Source organism: Narcine bancroftii, chromosome 3, assembly GCF_036971445.1.
Source record: "Narcine bancroftii isolate sNarBan1 chromosome 3, sNarBan1.hap1, whole genome shotgun sequence".
Lineage (NCBI taxonomy): Eukaryota > Metazoa > Chordata > Chondrichthyes > Torpediniformes > Narcinidae > Narcine > Narcine bancroftii.
This window is the reverse complement of record NC_091471.1, coordinates 265,669,136-265,690,713: the sequence shown is the minus strand read 5'-3', so window position 1 is coordinate 265,690,713 and position 21,578 is coordinate 265,669,136. Positions and strand designations below refer to the sequence as shown.

The 21,578-nt window shown below is 40.0% G+C and overlaps 1 protein-coding gene across 1 annotated transcript in view; it reads right to left on the bottom strand.

Moving 5' to 3' along the window:
- The window catches only part of LOC138758702 (amyloid-beta A4 precursor protein-binding family A member 3-like), a 28,138-nt gene extending 6,851 nt beyond the window's left edge, over positions 1-21,287 (bottom strand). Inside the window, exons 1-8 of the mRNA XM_069928024.1 lie at positions 19,713-21,287; positions 17,563-17,599; positions 16,589-16,734; positions 15,205-15,291; positions 13,997-14,173; positions 13,193-13,369; positions 8,914-9,126; positions 5,951-6,070 (exon numbers count right to left, since the gene is read on the bottom strand). Of these exons, the coding sequence (XP_069784125.1) occupies positions 5,951-6,070; positions 8,914-9,126; positions 13,193-13,369; positions 13,997-14,173; positions 15,205-15,291; positions 16,589-16,734; positions 17,563-17,599; positions 19,713-20,831 (2,076 nt within the window). The 5' untranslated portion in view covers positions 20,832-21,287. The remainder of the gene's footprint in view (positions 1-5,950; positions 6,071-8,913; positions 9,127-13,192; positions 13,370-13,996; positions 14,174-15,204; positions 15,292-16,588; positions 16,735-17,562; positions 17,600-19,712) is intronic.
- Between the last annotated feature and the right edge of the window lie 291 nt (positions 21,288-21,578).

The window sequence follows — 21,578 nt, the reverse complement described above, 5'->3', positions numbered from 1 at the left end:
CAGTGAGCTGGCTGGCACATTCCTTTAGCTCCCTTCCAGTCAGGCCATCAGGGTCGGTGGCTTTCCTTGGATTCACCGCACTGAGCACCCATCTCATATCATGCTCCTGCATAGTGAGGATGTGGCTGTTTAGAGGCTGATGAGGACATTGTGTTCATTTCCGCTGGCATCACCACCGACAGTCATACTGTTGTTGGTTTTGCAATTAGTGAAATGCTGAATGCCCTGCCACACTCGCTGTGGATTGTTATTGATGAAATGATCTTCAATCTTCCTCTTATAGGCCACTTTAGCATCCCTGTCGCCTCCCTTCAGGATGGTTCTAGCGGCACTGTATAGTGTTCTGTCGCCAGACCTGAAGGTGGTATTACAATCCTTGAAAAGAGTTTTGACCTCCTTTGTCATCCAGGGCTTCTGGTTGGAATACACCTGGATATGTTTGTCAACGGTAACATCGCCAACACAGTTCTGTATATAACAGAGAACAGCTGATGTGCACTCCTCCAAATTCTGATCTTCAAAAATTGTCCCAATTGGTCCTTTTAAAGCAATCCTGCAGCTGCAAGGAAGCTCCTTCTGGCCATATCTTAACAGTCTTTCCTTCTAAGGGGAGTGTATGCTGGGATTAAGAATAAGGATGGTGATCCGACAGGCCTAGGTGTGGTAGCAGTATTGATCTAAAGCTGATCTTCATGTTTGAATAAACTTTGTCAAGTGTCTTCCTTCCCTCCCCCCTCATCCTTTTTTTTTTTTAATTTTTTTATTTTTCACACCATAAATCACATTAGCCATGATATACACTATTTCTTTTCACACATATACAGTGACTTTTTCTCCCCCCCCCTTTCCTCCCAAACCACCCCCCCACCCCCCCCTCTCATCCATTTTAGGTATACAATCTAGGTTGCATTAATCCAGTCAGACAATGTTGTCATTCAACAAAATTACACCAGAAATTCTACTGAGTCCATTCTTTTCTTTCCTTCTCCTTCCATCAACTTAGGTAATGTTTGTCCCCGGTAGGTTTTCGCTATTGTATTTAATGTAAGGCTCCTATACTTGTTCGAATATTTCAATATTATTTCTTAACCAATATGTTATTTTTTTCTAATGGAATACATTTATTCATTTAAATTTGGTAGTTTCTTCCTTTTAATTTGGTTATGTATTCCATTAATATTTAAAGACATATAGTTCAGCGTAGCCCTTTTATATTTTGTTTATCTTCTCTTTCCGTTTTTCCATCATTACCTTTCCTCCTTTTCCATTTCTGTTTTCTTATTTTCAACTCTTCATAAGACAACATTCCTACAACATCTAACATTTTCCTTATTCTCCTATTTCTATCTTATTTATCCCCAATCTCCCCTTCACCTCCTGAGTTGTCCTTTATCCCTTGTCGGACAACCACATCTCCCCTCTCCATTTGGATTTGCGAATCCACTCGCAAGCGTCAACTGATTGTGCAGTGACCGCTATTTCCCCCCACCCCGCCTCCCCCAGAAAAGATTTCACTTTTCATATGTCACAAAGGTCCCTCTTTTAATTCCCTCCTTATTCTCTCTATTCCATTACCTTCCCTTATTAATTCTTGTCTATACTATCTATATTTTCCTCTAAGTACAGATACATTCATGTATGCTCATTGTCTCTATTCACTCTTATACCTCTTTACCTGCATACATATCAATCGTGATCATTTTTACTCTCATTACCCGTCTTCATCCCTCAGTCTATTTTTGTCTTTACCCACATACATATCAGTCGTGATCATTTTAACTCTCATTACCCGTCTTCCTCCCTCAGTCTATTTTTGTAATTGTTCTGCAAATTTTCGTGCTTCTTCTGGATCCGAGAATAGTCTGTTTTGCTGTCCTGGAATAAATATTTTCAATACCGCTGGATGCTTTAGTATAAATTTATACCCTTTCTTCCATAAAATCGCCTTTGCTGTATTGCACTCTTTTCTCTTCTTTAGGAGTTCAAAACTTATATCTGGATAAATGAAGATTTTTTGCCCTTTATACTCCAGTGGTTTGTTGCCCTCTTTTACTTTTTCCATTGTCTTCTCCAGTACCTTTTCTCTTGTAGTATATCTTAGGAATTTTACTACAATAGATCTTGGTTTTTGTTGTGGTTGTGGTTTAGAGGCCAATACTCTATGTGCCCTTTCTATTTCCATTTCATGCTGTAGTTCTGGACATCCTAGGGTCTTAGGGATCCACTCTTTTATAAACTCCCTCATATTCTTGCCTTCTTCATCTTCCTTAAGGCTCACTATCTTTATGTTATTTCTTCTGTTATGGTTTTCCATTGTATCTATTTTTTGAGCTAGTAGTTCTTGTGTCTCTTTAGTTTTTTTATTAGATTTCTCCAATTTCTTTTTTAAGTCTTCTACCTCCATTTCTGCTGCTACTGCCCGCTCTTCCATCTTGTCCATTTTTTTTCCCATTTCTGTTAAGGTCATCTCCATTTTAATTATTTTCTCCTCTGTGTTGTTTATTCTTTTTCTTAAATCCTTAAATTCCTGTGTTTGCCATTCTTTAAATGATTCCATGTATCCTCTAATAAGAGCAAGTATATCCTTTACCTTGCCTCTCTTTTCTTCTTCTATTTCACCATACTCTTCCTCTTCTTCTTCCTCTGGGTTGACCATCTGTTGTTTCTTTGTTGCCCTTTCCTCCTCTTCTATCTTGTTTCTATTGTCTTCTGTGGTCTCTTCTTGCTGCAGGTGTTCTGCAGCTGTCGTTGCCGGCTGTGGAGATCGACTCCCCAGCTGGTCCCCCCTCCCGTCGGTGTGTTTTTTTTCATTCGCATCGCGCATGCGCGAAACTTCGCGCATGCGCGGTTGCGCACTTTTGTTCGGCTCTGCGAGCCATTTTTGTAGTCCATTATTTACCGACCTGAGGGAGCGGGTTTCTCTCTCCGCAGCGGGCCTCTTCGGACAGGTAAGGCCTTCACCTTTTTCCTCCTTTGTCTTCTCTTCCTCTCTTCTTACCGTTGCTTTCGACTTTTCTTTTTTTGTCGCCATCTTCTTTCCACCTTTATACTCACTTTTCTGTAACTTTTATTTCTGTGCCTTTGTGTTTTCTCTTGTTTTTCCCGACTTTTCTGGAGAGGGCTGGAGTTCACCGTCCGGCCACTACTCCATCACGTGACTCCTCCCCTCCCCCCTCATCCTGATAGCACATTTAATATGCTGTTCAAATTTCAGGAGGACTGCCTTTAAATCAGCATGGTTATAATCTCCAGCTATAATGTGGGCTGCTTCAGGGTAGGAGCTCTGTTATAAATTTATAGCATTGTGAAGATAGCCTAAAGCTATGCTCACATTAGTATCCGACGGAATTTATAATAGGCACCCAGCAATTCTCAGTTTAAATTAGTAGGACGCAATGACAAAAAGGCACAAAGTTGATTTGTTTTAAGTTTAGGCAGTCAATTCAGTTTTGAATGTGTATGGACTACAAGTCTTAAAAGCACCCTAATCTCTAGCCTCTTCTGAGATAACAAATCTGAAATAGAGAGGAAAAGATAGACATACAATCAAAAGTGAAGCAGAGACCCCATTCTCTGCATCAAACAAAATCTATATCTCCTGGTGCTACTGACTGAATGGAAAGAACTTAAGAGCATAAACTTCCAAGGCGATGCACCTTGTTTTCTCTTGAGACTTGTGCTCTCTAGCCACCTCTCCAACTATGCTGATCCAATACACCTATAACACTGGTGTCATCCAAACAAGGTGGAAAGTTGCCGAGGTGCATCTTGTTCACAAAACAAGACAAATGCAATCAAGATAATTATTGTCCAATGTACTCTTAATGATCAGCAAATTAATTGATAAAAGGTGTTTTTGACAATGGTTGCAAGCAATATTTAGCTATCAATCACCTGCTCATGATTTGAAGCTGCAGTTTCAGGAGGGACAATTCAGTTTCAAACCTCACCATAATCTTAGTCTAAACAGCAGAATTCTTGAGGCAAAGTCAGAGCAATTGCCCTTAATAGCAAAGCCACCGAGAGTGACATCAAGAAACCCTAGTGAATTTAATGGGAAAAGTGGATAAAACACTCCAAAATTTCAATCTCTACAACAAGGACAGCAGGCAAGTGGGAGGAAGTGCAAACATCTGCAGGTTCTGTCCAACCCACACATTATTCAGAGCTGAAAATATATTGCTCTTCCTTCATCATCACCAGCTCCAAGTTGTTCAGTTTCACTATTCAGCTTTACCAAAAGCACATCTGTCGTTCAAGAAGACTGATGACTCCACTTTCTCAAGGAGATTTAGGAATAAGAAATAAACATTGTACTCACTAATAATGGTCACATCCTGAAAAGGACAGAATAAAAAAAGAATTTTTTAAAAATGAAGTATTCTGTGTTATGTCAGGAGTCCCAGTTTTACACAAGGCAAACAATGGACTCTATCAGGCCTTTCAGATGTTCTATAAATACACCATGAATGGTGAAAGAAACAAATTTTCCTGTCCTGGCCAACAATTCTATTCACTCTCAGTCCGCACCAACTGAAACAGATCAAATATCATCCATCTCCTGGGAATTAATAAAGCCTTGGACTAAATACTGTCAGTTTGTTTTAAAGAAAGGGTTGTTGTCGGATTTACACCCTAAAGCAGCTGTTTTCACAGGGATTTAACATTGATTAATTTAAACCTTATCACAATCATATTCTAAAACCTCACAGGCAATTACATTAAACTGGTTACTATTGAGGGACAATAAATACAAAAGCCACTTTCACAAATTTAGCTCACATTGACAAAAATTAGAGATAATGATCAAATAATCTGGTTACTGCTATTGGTTTAGCAAATACTCCACATGGTTATCAAGATCAATTTACTAGTAATCATATACCTTAACAATGAAGGGAGATAAAAACATACAACTACTTCATTCACTTTGGGAATTCAGATTAATACCAAATTGGAATGGATTTATACATTGAAGATTTATTTAGCACTTCCTAAATAAATGACAAATAACAAGGCTTCACGGGTTCATTTATTGCTGACATGAACAAAATAGACTGAATGACCTTCTCCTGGAGATTTCTAGGATGTTATTCTGTTATATAAATTGAATTAAGCTAATTCCTACAAGTTTGGTTTGGTGGCAGTTTTCATTTGCCTATTGATCATTGAACTTTCAACCAATCAAAAAACAATGTCTATTCTTCATCTTAGAAAGTCTTGATACAGGTTAGCAAATCAAAATTATTCAGTTAAAGTGTAGAAAATATAATTGAAAAGAAGACAGATTTTAAAAGGCAGTTAACACATTTCTAGAACATGGCAATTCCTGATATTAACCTTTTGCTGGGATATTAGATTTCAGATTTATTGTCAGAGTACATACACAACAATGCATACAACCCCAAGATTCTTTTTCCTTGGGTGATGCAGAATTACCACTTGATAATGCTAAAAAACCTGTACTCAATATACATGGGTAAAAAAATAAAGAAATGTAAACAAACTGGCTGGGCAATACAGAGGAAAAAAAATCAATAATGTGCAAAAATAAGAGTCCTTAAATGAGTCCCTGATTGAGTATGTTGTCAGGAGTCTGATGCTGGAGGGGTTGCAGCTGTTCCTGAACCTGCTGGTGTAAGTCTTGTGGGACCTATACCTCTTTCCAGCAAGAACAGAGTATACGCTGGGTGGTGTGGATCCTTGATGATTGCTGCTGCTCTCCAAGAGCAGTGTTCCCTGTAGACATTCTTGATAGTAGGGATGGTTTTACCTGTGAGGTCCTGTGAATACCTATAACATTAGTTCACATTCCTCTCTGTGAAATTAAAATCTCATTCTTAAACACAAGGATGAAAGCTTTAGGAGATTAGAAGTTCTCTCCGGAAGGATAGTAAAAATTACTTCCAGTAAAATTTAAAAAAATTGTTAATGTCATCTTTGTACTTACAATGCCATCCTGAACACTAAATCCCAGCTGAAGTTTCATGTCTGGTCGTTTGATGATTGCAGTGGTGACTGGAGGACAGCGCACAATATTGAGCTTCACTTCACATTGATGTTTTAAATCCTTTAATAAAACCAATAGATTGAAATGCCAGATGGACAAATTTTCCTTAAGTGTACTTACAATCATACAAAGAGAACCAAGCAAAAAAACCATTTATAATACACCTGGCAGTGGTAGCAATTCCTCGACTTAGCAGGATTTGCACTGAATGACTGGCACATAATCAGATCAAAGCTTACGTATCAACTCAATAACTTAACGTTCTAAAGTTACCTACCATTTTCTCAGTAAATTTCATGGATTCAGTAGCTATTTTCCAATGCAAGTCTTCATCTAAACCATGTGGCAAGTTTTGATTTAAACTAGGCATAACAACCAAATTATATCCTGTTATCAGATCTGCAGTCTTCTATACTTTATCCGCTGCAATACTGATTATTGACCAAGAATCTCAGGCTAACTCAGTGGCTGAGAGGATAAGCCGGATTCAACAGCTTTCCACTGAGAGACTATTTGATCAACATCAGGTTTAGATTTACTTAGATGAGCCACATGCCCTCCAGGGGTATTCCCAGTTAGCTGGAAAGTGGAAGACCTAAATCCACTGCTTAACTTTGAGAGGGAAAAAAATGTCTTGATAAAGGGTTTCAGCACAAAATGTTAACTATTCTTTATCCCCCACTTATGTTACTTGACGCACTGAGTTCTTCCAGCAGATTGTGTTTTGCTTCAGATTCCAGAATCTGTAGTCTCCTGTGTATCTCCATATCTGTAAAGCAGGTGTATATTTACTCCAATCCAGTATTTTTCTAGTTCTCTTATTAATGAGCCTACCATTTCAAAATATCTAAATTTGCAACTAGATTAACCAAGATCTTATTAAATGGTAAAACAGGTTCAAAGAACTCTTGTGACTTGGTGCCAATACCCAATTTGAATGAGCACATTTAACTACTTGAATTTCTCAGTAGCCACAGTGAGATACCAATGTACGTCGCTGCATCAACATTTCTGAACTCTGGTTACTAGTTCAGTAATTTATCCACTTTGCACCCAACCAACAAAAATTGGTTAGCTCCTTGTTGGAGTTAATCACTTGCCTACAAGTTGCATGACACAAATGGAGGTACCATATGGGCTACAGAATGGGCTGACTATAACATGCCTTTTCTGTGGTTTATTAAGAGTGCTGCCTGGTTTTATAGTTTCACTATGTAGGTACCACACCCACACAAAGTGTTTCCAATGTCTTTCTACATTCCTACCTAAGCCACTGTTGATCCCTTCATTTGATTCATGGTGCATAACTAATCAACAGGCACAAGTATGTACTACTCCCATAACCCTACTTATTACAATGTACAACAAGGTTAGTTGAATAACTGGATCCATGCCATTCACAGCCAATCAATCCCATCACAATAATTTCCATCTATTTCTCTGTAATCCTGCAATCATTTTTCTCATGGTCATTTTTCCCCAACTGTGATTTATGATAAGGGTTTATTAACACCATCCAATTAACCTATCAACACATCTTTGGTCAATGAAGCAGAAATAAGTGGCAGAAATCAACAGAAGCAGAGAAAACAGCACCTAATGTCAGGATTAATTACAGGTCCCTTGAACAGTGAGCCATTATAAAAAAAAACAAAAAGTCTCAAGGTGCTGTGATGTATCTGTGCACTTATGGGGAATTCATTCCCATAGAGGGCAGTAGAGGCAGGTTCATTAAATATATTTAAGAGGGAATTAGATATATTTCTTCAGTATAAGGGTATTAAAGGTTACAGAGATAAGGCGGGGACGGGGTACTGAACTTTAAGATCAGCCATGATCTCGATGAATGGCGGAGCAGGCTCGAAGGGTCGAATGACCTACTCCTGCTCCTATCTTCTATGTTTCTACGAATTTATATACTTAATTTCTAGCAAAGACAATTTCCTACTTTCCAACTCATCGTCAAACCAGGTGAAAAACCCATCAACCAAGAAATCCGGGGCCATTAGTGTGTTGGTGTGTTTTATATATATTAGGAACCAACTACAGTAAATCCCCCCCAGTATCCGGTACCTATGGGAATTGGTAGATGCCAGATAAGTGAATTTTGCTTGAGATTACATGCTGCATTATTAGTGAACGAACCACGAGGAGGCACCAATTTTAAACTTTTAGATTTTTTCACTTATTTATATTCTGCAATTTTAATTTTGCCGGTTGCTTGAATTCTGAATAACAAGAATTTTACTGTACAGAAGTCCCACCCTTCTCCACGGTGATATGTTCCAAGACCCTCAGCCAACGCCTGAAACCACAGATAGTACGGAACCCTATACAGAGTATGCGCTGCTTAACGCCCACAATACGTTCTGTGAAAATGCGCGTTATGCGATGAGGACATTGTGCGAACAGCATATTATATACTTAGCAAAGCTATATGGGATATTGTAGTGTACCTGTAAACTTTTTATTTGTAAGAAGGGAACCGACACAGGGCTTCAGGGAGAGAATAGGGCAGTGGGATCAGTGTAAAGACTGACCCATGGCTGCGGGAGAGAGCGGTGCAGTGGGATCAGTGAGAGAACCAACACAGGGCTTCAGGGAGAGAGTGGGGAAGTGGGATCGGTGTGGAGACCAACACGGTGTGGGGAGAGAGCGGGACAGTCGGATCAGTTGAGACTGATACAGGGCTGTGGGGAGAGAGCAGGACAGTCGGATCAGTTTCGGACCGCAGTTGATCGCAGGTAACAGAAAGCAAAACTGCGGATAAGGAGATGGGGGGGGGGGGGAAATCCACGTTATAAGTATTGAAGACTTTCATGGAGCATAATGTTAAAGCTGAAAAAATGTAAACAAGAAACAAAACCATGCACAAGAACTCCAAAGCCATTGAGATTCAGTACCTTGATTATGCCCTGACAAGTAGCAAGTGGCAGGCCAACTAAACTGGTGCCATTCACAGATATGATCTGATCCCCGATGTTTAACTCTCCTGACCGTTCTGCAGGCCCACCATGCATGAGGTTGGCTATCACCACAGTGGGAAGGATAGAGCCCCAGCCTGACTCCACTATCACAAGGCCAAGGATCTCACCTTTCGTCTTTTCAATATGGACCTGGTTAGAGAACAAAATTATATCATTACTTTTTTCAATAAAAGCATTACATAATAACAAAGTAAAATTTTCAAAAGCAAGAACAGCTGATCACAATTTCCACCAATCGCTATCCTGCCTGTTCCCTCATAATATTGCCCCTCTCACAGAAAGAGACTGTGGGAAGAGATACAGGAGCAGCAGAGCAAGCACCACCAGGCTGAGGAACAGCTTCTTCCCATGCTGAACGACCAAAGGAATCGCTTACACTAACCACCCAAGACTCTCATAAAAGAACGTTTATTTTTATAGATTAAATACTTGTGCTGTGATATATATATTGTTTGTCTGTATGTGTTGTCTGCACCGAGGACCAGAGAACGTTGTTTCGTCGGGTTGTACTTATACAGTCAGATGACAATAAACTTCACTTGACTTATCATTTACCTTCAGTTTGACTCCTGCTTTCTAACACCTTTTACTGCTTTTCTCTCCAAGATCTTATTTTTCAAATTTGCTACCACCATACCCACCACCATGAGCCAATTAACCAAATGCAGAGTGAACACTGACAAATATTTTGTTAGGTTTGCCCTAAATGAAAGCCCAAATGTGTCAGATTTTCCTCGTCTCTAGAGGTTAGAACTATACCAACATGAACATAATGGTCATTTCACAAGGCAACGAGTTAGAATAATCTGGGCTACGATATAGTATTTGCATCTCTATTATCAAGTGTCTCACAAGACTGCAATGTGCCAAATTACCTCTTTACAATCGCAAATAACTATTACTTGAGTTCAAAGTTCAGATTTATTGTCAGTACATATATGACATCACATACATCCCTGAGATTCATTTACCTGTGGGCCAGGCAGAATTTCTACTTATCGGTAGTGCAAAACACTGTGCTCAAGAGACAAAAAAGAGAAATGTAAACAGAAAGAAATGCAAACAAACTGACTGAGCAATACAGAAAATAAAATTAATTAACGTAGAGGGGAGGCAGCTGTTCCTGACCCTGGTGCTACAAGTCTTGTGGCACCTATACCTTTTTCCTGTTGGCAGTAGCGAGAATAGAGCATATGCTGGGTGGTGTGGATCCTTGATGATTGCTCTTGCTCTCTGACAGCAGCGTTCCCATGTAGATTTTCTCGATGGTAGTGTACTGGGTTGTGTCCACTTCTTTTTGCAGGGATTTCTGCTGAGATGTATTGGTGCCATCATTCCATGCAGTGATGCAGATCAGACAACATTCCACTGCACGTCAGCAGGAGTTTGCCAAAGTTTTCAATGTCATACCAAAGCTCTGCAAACTCCTAAGAAAGTAGAGGTGCTGACGTGCTTCTTTCACAATGCCATTAGGAAAGGTCCTCCAAGATGGTGACTCCCAGGAATTTAAATTTGTTAATTCTCTCCACCTCAGGTTCCCCCCAATGATCACTGGATTGTATACCTCTGGTTTTCCCCTCCTAAAATTCACAATCACAAACTAGACCATGATGCAACCAGTCAGCACATTTTCACCACACCGCTATAGAAATTTGCCAAGGTTTCTGGTATCATATCAAACCTCCGTAAACTCTTGAGGAAGTAGAAGCGCTGACACACTTTATTTATGATGCATTTGGCATGTTAGGTCCAGGAAAGATCCTCTGAGATAGTGACTCCCAAGAATCTAAATTCTCCACCTCTGATCCCCCAATGATCATTGGATTGCATATCTCTGGCTTTCCTGAAGTCCACAATCAGCTCCTTAATTTTGGTGACATTGACTGGAGGTTGTTGTTGGTACACCATTCAGCCAAGTTTTCAATCTCTATCCTATATGCTGACTCATCCCCATCCTTTATACAACTCACTAACGTTGTATCGTCAACAAATTTGTAGATGGTGTTAATTGTCATACTGAGCTACTCAGTCATAGGTGTAAAGTGAATAGAGCAGGGGACCAAGAACACAGCTCTTGGTGCTCCAGTTCTGATGAAGATTGTGGAGAAATCCTGAACAATCTTCACTGATTGTGGTCTGGAGGTGAGGAGATTTATGATCCAATTACACAGAGGGGTGTTAACTCCCAGGCCTTGGAGTTTTATCAGTTTTGAGGGGATGATGGTGTTAAATGCCAAACTGTAGTCCATAAAGAGCATATTTCCTGTCCAGGTGTTCCAGAGCTTTGTGTAAAGCCTGTGATATGGCATCTGCCGTAGACCTGTTTCTACAACAGACAAACTGGAATGGATCCATGTCACCGCTCAGACACGAGCTGATCTGCTTCATCACCAGCCTTTCAAGACACTTCATCACTGTTGATGTAAGTGCTACTGGTCGATAGTCATTCAAGCAGGCTACTGCACTCTTTTTGGGCACCGGTACGATTGATGCAATTTTGACAGGTGGGTACCATGCCCTGCTGGAGTGAGATATTGAAGATATCCACGAATACCTTGGTCAGTTGGCCAAGCATTAAAGATCTGTGCTCACCAAGTACTCCATCCGGGCTGGATGCTTCCTTCAGATTCACTCTCTTGAAGGCAGTATGCACGTTTTCTTCAGATGCAGACAGGATGGGATCATCGGGGACATAGGGATGTGGAGGAGTGGTTGTTACTGTTGTCAAATCAGGCGCAAAAGGTATTGAATTCCTCTGGGAGAGCTTTGCCATCTGCTCCTTTACCAGATTTGGATTTCAAACAGGTTATGGCATTTGGGCCCTGCCACAGCTGTTGGGTGTCCTTTGCTGTTTCCATTTTCAACTGGAATCACCACTTCGCCCAGGAGATAGGTTTCCACAGGTCATTCCTGCTCCTGCTGTACTCATCTGGGTCTCCGGACTTAAATGCCTATGATCTGGCTCTCAGCAGATTTCGGATTTCATTGTTCATCCAGGGCTTCTGTTTGGGAAAAAACCCTGAATGATTTGGTGGGGACACACTCATCCAATCGTAGTTGGATGAAACATTCAATAAAGTGTGTGACAGCGTCAGTGTGCTCGTTCAGATTCTCAGCAGAGTTCTCAAACACCGCCCAATGCGCTTACTTGAGGAAGCTGTTCTTACTTGATGCGATACAAAATTTGATGCAAAGCATATCTGAAAAGACGCAATATTTCATTTCAATTGATGTGACAAAAAATAATATAATCAAAATTGATGCATGCAAATTTAACGCGACACACATTTGATGTGACGCAAATTTGAGGTGAGAATCAATTGTTGCAAAACAAAATTGATCTCTGAAGCCTCTCTTTACACCTTTGTCTCTGCAAAAACAGAAGGAGCAAAGCCAGATGAACTGACTTGCCAAAATGCAGTCCCTGGGAAAGAACGATAGGCCTTATCTTGGTGTAGCAGTGCTGGGGTCTCTGGTTAAGTATGTTTCATGCTGGTGATAAATGGGCAGGATTTTCTTGAGACAGGCCTGGTTAAGATCACCAACTACGATTTGTGGTGTGTTGAAGTGGGCTGTCTCTTGCCTACTAACCACAGCATGCAGCTTGACCAGTACCTGTTTGTAATCAGCAATGGGAAGGATAGAACCTCTCCTGGGTAGATAGATTTGTACATGGTAACTAAAGCATGGTGAAGTTAAAGGGACTATAACACCTGGAGATAGAGAAAAGAGAAGCATTCTAAAATGAGAAACAAGCCCATGTAAATTATTGAATGAAACATACTTGTATGCAGGTCCAACAAACAATTCTGAATGGAAATAGTACATTACTTTTATTGCAAAGAAGTTGGAATACAAGTCTAAGGAGGCCAGGTTATTTGCAAATTATTCAAAGATTTGCTAAGGCTACATCTGAAAGGACTGTATGAAGTTTCAATCTCCATGCTCAAGAAAGGATGTACAAGTACTTGTCTTGGAGGCTGTACCAGCATGGATTCATTTGATTTCTGTGATGAAGAGATTATTTTATGAGGAAAGAACATATAAAATCAACAATTGCCTGTTGGAAGAGATTGATAGGAAGATGTCCAAATCCAAAAATGCCTTGAGGTTATTCCATGTTATTAAATTTTAAATATCCTCCTAACCTTGAAAGGAATAAACTATACCACAGGTCATCACAACAGACACTCACCTCTTTAGAGTTCTCTGATTTGGAAAAGTGTACAAGATCCCCATTGTAGAACTCAGTGTCAAGTAAATTATTGTACTCTGTGGGACTTAGATCTTCAGGATTGATACCATTGGCATTCAGAAACTGCTGGTAAGCCACAGTAAAAGCTTGGCCTATAGCCTGTGCAATGAGAGTTGCCTGCAAGTAAGGGCATTGCATTGTTAAAACTGTACATACCAATTAATCACACTATAGATTTCATACACATCCTCAGGGCACAGGGGAAAAGAAAATAATAACTCTTAACAATATCCTTAATTTACAAGTGACCAAAGGGGAATCAACATGGAATATTATAGCACAGTACAGGCCCTTCATGTTGTGCCAACCCTTATATACCGACAAAAAAAATTTAAAAAACTAAACTCTCATAACCCTCTATTTTTCTTCATCCATGTGCCCAAGTGTCTAGTGTAAAAATAAATTGCCCCTGATGTCTCGCCTACACTCCACCCTCCACTCTGTAAAGATGACCTCTGAGGCTTACTACTCTCACCTTGAGAAAAAAGGGCTGACTGTCTACCTTACCTAGGCCTCTCATAATCTTGAAGACCTCTATTAAGTCACCTCTCATCCACCTTTGCTCCAAAGAGAAAAGCCCTAGCTCAGTTAATCTTGAAATCAGGCCACAACTCCAAAAAAAGACACGAATGAGCAGTATCATAAATGTCATTGAGACATTTTATAATCATTAGCTAAGATCCCAACAGTCCACAATTACTGCTTGAAAGATTGTGCCATAATGGAATGATACAAGGTACTCACATCTTCTGACTCAAAAACATGGCATATCATCTTGTACTCTCGTTTTCCTGCCATAGAGCTCCCTGTCTCTTGGTCTGGAGGTTTACGTGGTAGTCGGCGCCGTGCCATGAAAACTATTGTAGTTCCAATGTCTGCAATGTATGAAATGGTTTGCAGAGGGTGATCCATCAGGGCTTCCTACAACAAAAAGGGAATTGTGATAAACCAAACACATGTAACCACAATTGTGGAATCTGAAAAATGGATTCCTGTTAAAAATTGATCCAGTGTGATGACAAGAAACTAAGCAATAACTTAAGGCAGACACACTGACATGTCTTGTAAGCTGAGATATATTGAGGATTTTGTATTCACACTATTTTTGAGCATTTTACAGCTGTAGAACATTCGTGCATCATTAACCACCTGCAAAAATGAGAATACTCATGGGGGTTGGGGGGAAGAGGGTGTCATCATTAATGTCACAGCAGTATAACCTGCCACTAGGATTTGAATAATCCAGACAACTGGATTCTTTGTACCTTTTCATCATGGGCTGTGAAATTAATCTGTAAAATACTTAGCCATTTTCATTCCAGTCCAAGTGCTTGGACAGGTTTTTGAACAACATGGCAAGGATTTTTTTATTGGTACCATTCTTGCTGGAGACTAGACCAATTAACAATTCACCCCACTTCAAAATTGAAATGCATAACACCTTGGAGATAGAACAGTACAATACAGGTGAGCTGAAGGGCCCGGCCATGTCTGTGCCAAACACAATGTCCGAATCAAATTAAAATTATGCTGCTTTCATGTGATAGATATCCGTCAATTCCCATAATACTCATGTGGACTTGTACTTTACTAAAGTATTGAGGGAATGTTGATCATTTGGAGATGAAGTCTTTGGGCTGAGGTCCCAAATGCCACTACAGTGGGACTATTTAAAACAGACAGTCAGTGCTCTGGCCAATATTTATGTATCAATAAAATTAAGGTCATTATCTTTTCAGTTTATTTAGTTTTGCTAGAAGTAACTTAACTTGCAACATTTAAATTGGTGACAATGAAATGAACAACTCTAGTTAATTAAAAATATTAGATAACTTTTAAAATTTTCAAATAGATTTTTCAACATAGCATTTTAGTACCAGGACACAGAGCAAAATATACACTGTGTGCATAAGAGCTTGGGTACATTTCTAGTCATTCAGATATCCCATTACCTGTGTTTCTGCATTCAGTACTTTGATCCGTTGTGTTGAAATAAACAGATCTATTGCAGTCATTGGTTGTAACTCTCCTTCAGGTGCCTAATAAATAATTACAAACTACTTACTGGACTTGCATTTCCATTATACACACACATAGACTTCTCTTATCTTTGCAAAGAACCTGACTGCTTGCTAGAGTCCACAAGTGCCAGAATCTCACCAGTATTTCATCCTTATTACAGTCATTCAAGCATAAACCTAAACAACAAACCAGGCCTTCCTCCCCCCCAAGTCACAAGGAAGATTATTTGCAAGCCCAATGGTGACCAACCCAGATTCACAAGGGATATCAAAAAAGTATGAAAATGTTAAGATTGTTTGGGGATAATGAGACCCATGCAGCTCTCTCACATCAAAATGAGGATACATTATGATTTTAAAGCAGTGCAGTACATTATTCCTGGAATGAGCGGTTGTGCCCTATGAACAGAGACTGAAGTAGACGGTGAGGCTATTTTATCTAAGAAATCTAGAAATATTGGTTATACAGTAAAACCACCAGCATCTGGAATTCAAGCAACTGGCACCCTCAAGCAACCAGCAAAAAAAACAAGGAAATTTTTTAAAATTAAATTTAAAATAAATAAATAAGTAGAAAATACACAATTTTAAAAATGTGAAAAGTAAATGTTCTCTGAAGTAACACATAAACCTTTGGTGAAAATATTCAGCCAGCAGAGGGCCTTGGTCATGTTTTGCTCATAGCAGCTGTTTGAATAAGGTTGTGTGAAACAGCAATGGCATCGCCCAGGATGATGCCGCTCGTTGTTGGGGTGACTCTCTTAAGGAGTCTCCTTAGCCCTGATTTGCAAGAGTTGCCCTGGTTAGAGGCTTTATCAGTAAACTTGGGGGAATAACGTTATCTATAACGTTGTTTTTTGTCTTTCGGGCAGTCCATTGGAGAGGGGGGAGGAACCTGCAGATGCAGGTGATGGTTAAATGTTTTCAAAGAATGTGACTGAAAATAAAGTAAAACACTTTAAGGCTTATATATTCATGCAAGTGAAGTTTGCTCAATGTAAGTACAGTGTAGTATTTTTAAACTTTTAAACTTTTTATTTTTAATGCATAATGCATTAATGCATAATTAGTTGCAACTTCACTGAATAGGAAAAGAGGCTCATAGAAGCTACATAAAACCCTACTCGTACTTTTACTTAATTGTGTTCACTGGCCCAGGACATTAGGAGTGCAGGTCAGACATCATATCTGGAGACTCCTTAACCAGAACATTTATCAGTATCACATTCAATATAACAAGGATTTTGCTGGATTTTAAAAAAATATTAACGTCAAAAGAATATCATGCATTAATTTATAAACTTTACATCAGCACCTTTATTCTCCCCACTGCTTCCTGTGCTTGTGACATTCGGACATTAGTCGATGGATTTTTGTCAGAGAATAATTGGGTTGATCCAAGGTAACTTGCTGCAAATATGATGCCATCAAGGAGATCCTCTGACTCACAGGGTCCTATTACTTTAAACAAAGGAAGGCAGGCCAATACTATTACTGAATCCAGAGTTAAAATCGATTTTCAATCCATCACCACACAATCAGTAATATTGTCAGTAATACCCACTTTCCAGGAGATTCTTCATGTGCAGTCCCCAAAATCTGCCCTATTTGGCCATAATAGTGACTAAAAACAAGAATTGCAACAATATTCTTCTGACACCTCCCTACCCCAAACACCACCACCTCCAGCTTTTTCTAACCTAGGGAATGTCTAACAAAGGAAATGTCAAACCAATATATTAGCTCAGTGGTTTTCAACCTCCCACCCTCCCCCCCACCCTATTCACCTACCACCTTAAGAACTCCCTGACTAACCACAGAGGATGCCATAGGTGCTACGTGGTTAGTCAGGAATTACTTAAGGTGGTAGGTGAATGGGGAGGGGGGAAAAAAGGTTGAAAACCACTGTACTAGTTCCATTATCACCCACTTGTTATTTGACAAAGAAAATGACAACTTTCATAAACATGGTGCAATCTTGCTGTATGCTCTACATACAAAATTGCACATTAATTCAAATGGCATAATTTCAAGCAAATTATTAGCAAGACTTACCATTCAAGTTGTATTCAAGTTACTGAGGCAAAATGTTACAGGACATTGTCTGTTTGTGGAACTAAATAATCTGCTGGATTCCCAACTTTACCAAAGTGACTACACTTTAAAAATAAAGTACTTTTAATTGGTAAGATTTGAAGTAGTGAAAGATCTAAACGCTAATCTCCCTTTTTAATAGCTTGGTTGACGAAACAATAATAATATATACTTGATGAAGAGGGATCAACATACCTTCCTTAAATGTAGGAAAGGAAAATTTCTTCTTTGTCTGAAATAAAATGATAAATTTTAATACCAAAGACAATCTAAAGTCTTTTGTCCAAGTGTTTAAAATTACTTTAAAAACTTGATTATTTTAAAATGAAGAAGCAGAAGAAAAAAAATCAGGTCTGTTTGGTAACTCAATGGTAATTCAACAGCCTTGTACATAACCGAGCTGCACAGATGGTTCTCACCAACCGTGATTTAACTGATCTCAACTTCACCAGCCCCTGCCCCTCGAAAATACCTAGCTCCATAAAATTCAGCAAATGATATGAACTCACTCAGGAAAAAAACCTCAAAGCCAGCTTCAATCCGCAACTGTGTAGTCTGCATGATGTAGCTGTAAGTGTCCAGATTCTTACATGTGGTTGATCTCAGGCTTATGTGGAATAATGGAAGCAAATTCAATTCAGATAAATATGGGCAGTCCTTGGGTTATGCAGTAGCTTGGGTCCTGAGACTGTCTTTAAGCTGATTTTTCTACAAGTTGCAACCATCCATTTTCTATAGTAACCCATGATGCATATCAAAGACATTTGCTATCAATCTTTCATTTCACTGAATAATTGCCCTGATACTACCCATAATCTATACTGTATCCAGTCATTAATGAAATGAAATATTTTATTTTTATGACCGTTGAAAATGTTTTAAAAATGATGGGAGAATTTTTAAGCAGAATTTCTACAAGTCGAGTTATTTGCAACGTGGCGAGTCTGTGTTTGTTCATGAGTAAAACAGAATATCGTGATAAATGTGGGAGGAATCTTGAATCAAAAACATTTAACCAGCTCATTTATGCTGCAAATACTTCTGTCCACAATTCAAACTGTACATTTGTGCATCCAAACATTTCCACAATTTTGGGTAAGTTTTGCACCTCAAATTCTTTTAGTAGATGCAAATTACAGATGGATGATTTTTAAATAAGCCAAGAAATGCAAACTCACATTTTTAATCTTCCTTTAATAAAATATTATCTATAGCAGTACTGCCAGATTGACCAATGACCCAAGTCTATCAGATATACAACTGCTTTGGACTTTACCCACACAAGCACAGAAATATTAACATTGCTTCAGAATATTGTATTTCAATGTCTAAACCTTACTATGAAGTCTTTGGGCAATTTACGACGATAATTTCTTCCACCAGCAAAATTTTCTTCAACAGCAGTTACCCATCTGGGGAACTCTGCTAAGAAGGCTAAAGTTATGTCTGAATTAGTCTAAGATAACACCCACAAATTTTCATAAGCGACAATGGATATCAGATAATTGTATAAAGCAATTAAAATTGAATACACTCAACTACAATACATCATATCCTGGAAATAAATGAGGTTGAAATTGGAGAGAGGGAAAGATAGAGTTAAAGATCTTTGATGAAATATTTCACCTGATACTACCGTATCTGGGTTTCAGAATTATTTCCAGCACTGTTTTACTTCATATTTCCAGCAACGGATGCACTTTGCCTTTGCAAAACCACCAAATTGTTTTCAGTGACAAGGGCTGGGCTGCTAATCACAAAATTAAATGGCCATAACATCACCAGGGTGCAGGATCTAGTTCTACAAATCAGCAGTTTGTAACAGACGTATAACAGTAGAGAAATCCTTATAAAATGTTCCATTCGCAACCTTTTTTTGGATATGGTCCCCTTAAGACTCTGCTCAAAGTTTATGGGTCCCCTCCCCTGTGAAGCAGTCAAGTTTTTGGTCTCTTCCGTACTTCTCTCTTACTCACAACATAACAAAACAAAAACTATTACGTGAGGTGAAAAGAAAACAAGGCTTTTAGTTAGATGTGCTGTGACCCCCCCCCCCCCCCACAGAAAGTGGGGGGTGCCCTCCTGTCAGGCCCTTGTTGAGAACAGCTGCTTTACTTCATCCTCAGAACACAACTCAATACCAATTGTGGAAAAGCTCCATCACCATACCTGTGCCAAATTTACATCCCAAAACACACAATAAACCTCAAAAGTACATCTGCCAAATTTAATACCAGAAAGGAAAACTTGCATTGTGCATTGAACCTCCTGTAATATTTCTGTACGATGACATTATGATTTCGAACAGGTAATTAGTACATATTCTATTCAGTTTTCTTTCTTACCTCTCGATTTTGTTCACGAACATTGGCTTTTTTATGACAAGCACCTTGACTTGATGGATCAACATATTCAGGCAAAAAAGATTTGCTAATACATTCAACCTCTTCTTTGAGTTCTTTAACTGCTAAAGACAATGCTTCTCCCTCTTTCTTCCAGTCTTCCTTCAGCATCATTTGCTTAAGTAACAGCCTACCTACCAGAGAAGAACTCGAAAAATCTTCAATTTCCACATCATCATTTGTATGGAAATCAGGAGTTGGTTGCTCAGGGTGCATACCCTTAATGACTTCCTTAGTTTGGCCAAAGTAATTTCCAGATAGATCTTCTGTTTCTTGGGAGATTGTATATTTTCCCTCAGTTTGTGCTAATCTTAGGTTATCCTGGATGTTAGGCACTGCATGGCTATTAAAACCATAAATTCTTTCTAGGCAACCATCTTGGGTCAGCTTGCTGTGATCTAGGACCAGATCTTCTATTCCATTCCCTCTTAAACTAAGTTGCTCATCGGAATAAATTGAATGTTCATGGCTCATGTCAGTCAAAATATCTTGGTGGTTAACCATAGCAGATAGTTGCCTGTCACTTTCTCCGGTTGATGAATCAGTCCCTCCTTCTGTTGGTTTTCCTTTGCTCTCCAAGATCACTGAAGTCCGCTCGTGTTGGCGCAAATGAGCGGAAAGTAACTTAATCTGGCAGTGATCATCATCTTCTACATTATCACATACAAGATCCGAAGTCTCCCCTGTGTTGTCAGTCCCCGAACTGAAGGTTTTCACACCATCGTCAACCAAATGACCAGAACCTTCATTCATGTCTGACAAGCCTGCATCATCCACCAAAAGCTTGTCTTCTTCAGTTATAGCATTGTTCAGTTCGACATCATCCACGCTTTTCCATTCATCGTTTTCATCTTCATTCTCTGCAGGGGCACAAGCCTCTTGATCATGAAAATCTTCTTCCCAATCCCCTCTGAGAACATTTCTTCTGCCATCGAGGTTTTCCAGAGCCCCATCATTGCCACCCTCAGTCAGGACGGCGTCCACGTCTGTTTGATCGTTTCCCAGACGTCGTTCATTCATCCCACTCCCATCAGAGTCAACGGAGCCTTCCTGCCTGCTCATATTAATATCCCATTACCATTATTAATAAAGCAAAATAAAAAGAACTGCGGGTCTAGCACGGGGTGGAGGGAAGAACTAGCCACACTGCAGAAGGACACCAACTGCAGTGAACCCCCTCACTGGAGCCCATTAATAGGACATCAGGATTCAAGGCCCCAAGCCCCCCTCGACCTTGCATCTGGTGACTGGGCCTGCCGCTGCACGGCCCCCACAAGCTGCCTGCGGTTAACGTACATACAAAGAGCCGGCTTGCAGCGCGGGCCCTCAGTCCGGGCAACTCGAGCTCACGGATGCGCGCTACATCCCGAGCTCCAGGCGCTGGAAGGTCCGAGACCGGCGGTCGATTTGACCCGATTGCCAGGCGCCCGCACGCGGTCGTCCACCGCTCCTACGGGCCGCTGGCCGGCCACTCCATCTCACCCGAACCGCGGCCCCGCTCCACGCAGCGTCCTGACGCACGGACGTTGCATGCCCTGGGCGATGACGTCACCACGTCCTGTCCTTCACGGCAAAATGGTCTCAGTTCCCAGTTCCTCCAGAGAGGACGTTAAAGGGTGGGCTGGGCTCTTCAGATGCCCATGACCTGGCCTACGACCCTGGGATTCTTTATCCTGCAGGCAAGGCAGAATGACCTCTTCTTGGTCATGCACGAAAACTGTGCACAAGCGCATCCATGCAAACAGATAAACTGACTGGGCAATACCGAGAGAATAAAAAAGATCAATAAAGAGTCCCTGATTGAGTTTG